At 47.8% G+C, this 6000-nt stretch overlaps 1 protein-coding gene across 3 annotated transcripts in view; it reads left to right on the top strand.

Annotated features, from left to right (window-relative positions):
- Positions 1–765: 765 nt before the first annotated feature.
- Positions 766–6000, top strand: part of LOC306814823 (PH and SEC7 domain-containing protein 3-like) — a 114897-nt gene continuing 109662 nt past the window's right edge. The window contains exon 1 of one of the 3 annotated variants that reach the window (XM_079331270.1): positions 766–1007. In XM_079331270.1, coding sequence (XP_079187396.1) covers positions 980–1007 — 28 coding nt within the window. In that variant the 5' untranslated portion in view covers positions 766–979. Of the gene's footprint in view, positions 1008–5437; positions 5489–6000 lie in introns of those variants that run through there. The other 2 variants (XM_079331268.1, XM_079331267.1) reach the window with 2 other exon arrangements.

The raw sequence follows: 6000 nt of genomic DNA, 5'->3' as shown, positions 1-6000 counted from the left end.
ACTGACATCCTTCCTTATGCAGTCTGCCAGCCCCTGTTAACTGCAGTTAACTCCTCTAACTGGGCTAATGAGATTTGGGCGTATTTTCTAAAGTACAGCTTTTGACAGGGAAACCCCACTTTTACTTGAGACAACAAGGCTCAGAGGTCCCAGTTAGAGAAATACTAATGATGTGGCTGAGTGCTCTAAAACCTGACGATGCAAGAGAGCTTTCCAGCGAACTGTGAAAAAAACAAAAGTGGAAAATCAGTTTCGAGTGTTCAGATGGGGTTACTCCGAAGACATCTGCGCGCTTCTGCTTTTTGAAGTCGGACTACGAGAGAAAGCCCCAGGGCTGGAAAAGGCTTCTGCTTTTTTTTTTTTTTTTTTTTTTTTTTTTTTTTCCCAACAACTGCGAGCCGCGCTGAGGGGATTTAAGAGCAGAGTACGGCATGTCCCAGCCCCCGCGGGCTTTGGACGCGTTCCTGCCCAGCGCTGCTGCTGCGGGCACGCTTTTCACTCTATTGCTTTGCTAATCCTGAAATAATTCCTTTTTTTTCCTCTTTATTTTAAAATCGTTCCAAGGAGCACGTGGTGCACCCGCCGCCCTCCCCTCCCCTCCCCTCCCCTCCCCTCCCCTCCCCTCCCCTCCCCTCCCCTCCCCTCCCCTCCCCTCCCCTCCCCTCCCCTCCCCTCCCCCTCCCCTCCCCTCCCCTCCCCTCCCCTCCCCTCCCCTGCACCGCGCCGACCCCCGCCCCCGCCCCCGCCGCCGCCGCTGCCCTCCCCTCGCGGCCCGCCCCGCCCCGCCGGGCCCGGCCCGGCCCCGCCGCCCGGCCGCGCCGCTCCGCTCCGCGCCCACCGCGCCGGGGCCGCCGCGCTGCCCGGCTCCGCTGCGGGCCGGGGGCACCAGGGCCCGGCCCGGCACGGCACAGCCCGGCTCGGCGCGGCAGGGCTCGGCGCGGCCCGGCGGGACGGCGGCTGCGATCCGCCGCGGCCGGCGATGGGAGATGGAGGGAGCCGGCGGTGCGGTAAGGGGCGGCGTGTGCCCGTGCGGGTGCGGGGGCTGCGCTCAGCCGGAGGCACTTTTCCCCATGTACTTTTCAGTTTTTTTCTTTTTCCTTTTCCCACCTTTCTTTTTTCTTCTTTCTGTTTTCTTTTTGTTACCTTTTCTCTTTTCCTTTTTCCCTTATCCCTTTTCTTCTTTCCTTCTATTGTTTTCCCTTAACCCTCTTAATTTCTTTATCCTTTTCCTTTTTTTTTTTTATTTTAATCGTTTTCACAGTGCCCTAGGGAAAAAAGCTGGGAGCCCGCTTCTGTGTTCGTAACTGCTAGATCCCGGGAGACACCAGCTGCAGAGGGAAGCTGCTCTCAGGGCTGGGACCCCGAGCCTGCATGTCATGCAGTTCCTTTTGCTGGGTCTCCAAGTAACTTGTCTGTGTAATGCATCGGCGCTGTTGCTGCCCTGACAAGGTCTCCTAATCTAGCCAAATGCTTGCATTTTGAAACGAGAAACTGAAACAAGATGTGGTCAGAAAAGTCAGCGTTTGGCTGAGCATTAGCATTGCACTTTCAGGGTAAGAGTGGGGTTGAAATGGTTTCACCAAAAGTGTAAAACTGTAGAATATTAATCTACATAAGCATGCTCCTGTGAAATTGAGGTGCTGTCTTCATCCTTGCACCCGGGAACTGGAGCCGCACTTCTCAGTGGGAACATAACCATACAGTTGTAATGAGTTTGAAGTTCACACAAACTGCCTGAAGTTTCTAGCTCCCACATAGGTGAGTATTTCCATGCTATAAACATCAATTACCTGGCTCCCACAGGGTCCAGTTAGTATATCATCAGGCAAAGCCACATGTATATGTTATTGAAATGATTTGGGTGTGTAATAGACAACTACAAGTACTATTAGTTTTGTAGCTTCAGTCACACTTAAATTTTGTCTGTGCATAGGGCCATTAACACAGAAAGTCAAATGCAGTATTTGTAATGAAACTGGAGGTTGCACACCCAGTGTTTGAAGCAATTGTAATAGACCGCTGAGAGAGAGAGAGTCATCCAAACCTTTCTGGTTTAGCTAGTAGAAAGAAGCCTCTTTCTACTCCAAATTCTTTTTCATCAGTCATATCCTTAGTTGATTGTTCCAGCAGATGTTGCCAGTTTAATGCTCTCCGTGAATCTGTCCTAGCCCTGTTGATTTACATAGACCGAGAGTTGGTTTTGGGGCATGCTTTTGATGGAAGAGAGGTGAGGTTAACCGTGTATGAGACCCCGTGCAAATGGTCCCATTCAATTAGAGCCTTGGTTCATTTGAGAGTGTAAGAACATCCTTTGTGGTGATGTTAAAAAAATCGAAGAAACTTAGATGGTGCTGTTTCGAAAACTTGATAAAAGTTATTAAACAAAAACTAGGGCTTCTTAATCCACACAGAAAATTCTTGCACAACTGATCTGTATGAAAGTGGCTTTCCTGTGCTATTTGTGCTTAAGTGGATTGTTTGATTTACTATTTCCAATTTTCAGTTTGATGCCTGTGTGACCAAAGTGAGAAGGAGAAGAGCAGTGAGGATCTTAATGAACGTGCTAGCAGCTTTTTCTTTTTTTCAGCAAAGCTTCTTTACTGCTTAACAGTAAAGAAAGCTAAATAGCTTCTTTACTGTTGTCAAGGTGCATAGCTGAAAAACATGGATGTTGTTTAGAGTACTTCCCCTCCCTGCCTCCACACCAACACAGTCCTTTCTATTCTTACCAATCACACCAGGGAAGTCTGGCAATTGATTTTTCAGCTTGGATATAAGAGATGGTTTGGAGTTTGATTCCTGTGGGCTGAAGAGGCAGACTCTCTGCGGGAGTGCCATGGAGCATCTCTGCAGGCACTTGTCTCCATGTGTGTGTTCTGAGGCAAGTGCTAGAAGATTAAGTGTTTAGGCAGCACAAGTTGTGCACCACACAAGGCCACCAGTGCTAAGTAAGGGTTCTTGGGCCTTTGCTGATAAACTTTGTGCTTGCTCAGTAGCTGATTGCTTGAAACATCCCTGCTTCATGGAGAGACAGGCTGACAGACCTGAGGGCTGGAGTGATTTTTCTCAGGCATGTGCTTCCCTGAGGCATATGTGTCTCTTTGGAGAGCCTCTCTTGGCTTGCAAGGGTCTTGAGAGAGAGCAAGAGGCTGGGGTACTGCTAGGTGCTGTTTTAAAGGTAATTTAGAGGCACAGTGGTAATGAAAAGGTAATTGAGCACAATGTAGTGGCCTAGTGAAGGGACCCCAAGAAAGGGAGGGAGGGGGTAGTATCTGCAGAGTAAGATTAGGAGAGTGGGTCCCCAGGGTACTGAGAAACCATCTGCCGAGCTGCTGTTCTTCAGCTGAGGCTGGACAAACCTGTCAACTGCTTCCAAAACTCAAAGATTGGGCTGTCCAAGTATACTACTGCAGATCAGCTCTGCGTTGTGAGTGCTGAGGATCCCCAGGGTGCATCAGCTGTTAGAGCTGTTTGGTGTGAGTCTTGCTGAGCTCATCCAGCAAAGGTGGGAGTCATGTTCCTGGGCTCAGCAGGGACATATGCCACCCACCGTCCTTGAAGGGACATTTCCTTGCCAATGGTCCCTGATGGAGAGCTGGCTTCTGGTGGAGCAGGGATTTCTCGATCTGCCTGCTCAGCGGCCTGGGTGGTTCATTGCATCCTGCTGGGTTGTAAAGTTGCACGGGACTCCTCTCTGGAAGTTTGGCTGAGAAGGGGGTGTCAGCTAGGGAGCTTCCCTGGACAGTTACCGTACAACAGAGTGGGTCTGCAGATAAACAAATTTATGTCTTGTGCAATTTTTTGTTCTGAATGTCTGAATATCTTTCTAAATGGATTGATGCCCTCCAAACCCCGTGGTCACAGAGACTATTTCCAGTCATATTCATTTTCCTGTTTGTGAAATTGACGGGGGGGGGGGGGGTGTTTGTGTTAGAAATAATTTTCTTATGTTAGATGGAAAAGGTGTTTGAAACTAGGTTTAAGTATGTGCCTGGTGCTTTCATTCTGGATGTAAGTGTTCCATTCCTCTCAGTAATGGTGTTGTTTAAAGTATTCCTTCTACAGAGAGTTTCCAGATACTTCTCTGAGTGCAGCTCCTCCTTGCTCTGAGATGTTTCTTGCAGTTTTGCCAGCTTCTGTTGGAGACCACAGACTCCTGTGATGCTAATGCATCCAGACATTTATTCTCTGCATTACAGGGATGAGCAAGGCAGGTTGTGGATGGTGCTTAAAAGCAGGGTGGGGTAAGAGCTAGCCCTCTGGGTGCGGGCTTGTTTGCTACAGGGTTGAATCAGGAGTCAGAGCTCGGGTATTATCTAGCCCTTGAAGCTTGAATGGCTCCTGAATTGACTTTACTTCCTGGATGCTGTAAGTAAAAAAACCTGTTTGGGCACTGGATCAGGCTGTCCGTCAGGGATCAAGCTGTCCATCAGAGTGTGAGCACTGCATTTCCATCTCCACGAGTACCTCAGCCACCACTGATGGCTGTGGGAACTGTGTGGCATCTGCTGTGGCTCCCTTTGCTAACTGCATGGAAAGACTGGGCTAAGCCCTGCTGGGCTTAGCCAAAGGAAACCAGGCTGGAGCTGGCTTCTGAGAATGGCCTGCCAGGGCAGAAGCACACTGGCCACTACCATGCTTGCCAAGAACATCACGTTATAGCCACAGCAACTTTTTGAAAGGACTGTCTTGCACAGGACCAGGAGCTGGACTTGATGGTCATGATGGGTCCCTTCCAACTCAGTTTATTTTATGATTCTATGACTGAAAAGAGGCCCTTGTCTTGAAACCGCGGTGCAGTCGTTTGGGAGCAGTAAGAAAACAACCTAAATGGCACAGATTGCATAATACAAGCCTTCCTTTTTGCAGAAGCAATGAATGAGGCTTGCTTTCTCTTCTTGGCATGAAATGGCACAGTGGAAGAGGTGGCTTAAAGTGTACTCATTATTTTTTTACTACATTTTTCAAATGGGAAGTGTCGTTTGAGTAATAACTGCATTTCCCAGGCTGAATGAATGCCAAATGTGATGGCAAGATGCATTTAGGCCTGGGATATGTCTGCATGTCAGTGCTAACAGAAGAATGCTTGCCAAGGAAGCCCTGTTCTCAAGAGGAGACAAATTATAGTACCAGCAAGTTCTGTTTGTTGTCAGCTGTCTTGTCTGTGGACTTGCTGTGACTTAATGAGGAAAAAAGAAGAGGTATTAACTTCCTCACCAGCGGGACATGAGTGCCAGCTGGCCTGTGTTGTGCTGCTTGTGGGGGATGTAACATCTCTGATGTCTTCTGCCTTCCTGCCACAGCTGAAACTGCCTGTTGGCTCCTGACCGCTTGTGGGACCATAGCTGCCCGACACTGCTGCAGTCCTTAAGGTGCACTTTCTTAGCAAGCAAATGGTCTTGCAGCAGTATTTTCAGTCCCCCAGTGCCTGCACATCAGGAGAAATTTGTTGATGTGTATTCTCGCTTCTGCCTCAATTGTGCCAGAGGTAAGATGGCTCAGATCAAACTTCAGTCAAATTTCTTTTCCAAAAAGCTTCTATTTAATCTAGGTAAGGTTCAGAAAAAAGCTGCTGTAGTGAAAGCTGTAAAATTAATTTAAAAATGTGATATGAAATTATCGTGCAGAATTATTAAGCTATGTCTAAGTCAGCAGGAGATACATATCCCATTTTGTATATTCTGTTTCTGTGTTGTACTTCTACAGTTTGCACTTGGCACAGAGAAAATGCAGGGTTTTACTCTTCTGCAAATGTAAATTCTTCCAGTGTAGAATGGTCTAATGGTTGTGTGTGGGGTGTTCTTTTGCTTGTTGGTTTGTGTTTTGGGTTTCCTTAACCATTCATTGAAATGGAATATTTTAATCGCTTGGAGGCACTATCTTAGACTGTGTTTATAATACTGCTTTGAAAAATGAAGATGACCTCTCCCAATACCTTGTCCTTCCATCCATAAAAGCAGAGTATATTTAGCTGGACATAAAAAATGTACAGCACATGGC

This window comes from Erithacus rubecula (genome assembly GCF_903797595.1).
Source record: "Erithacus rubecula genome assembly, contig: SUPER_Z_unloc_2, whole genome shotgun sequence".
NCBI lineage: Eukaryota > Metazoa > Chordata > Aves > Passeriformes > Muscicapidae > Erithacus > Erithacus rubecula.
This window is presented reverse-complemented; position numbering and strand designations above follow the sequence as displayed.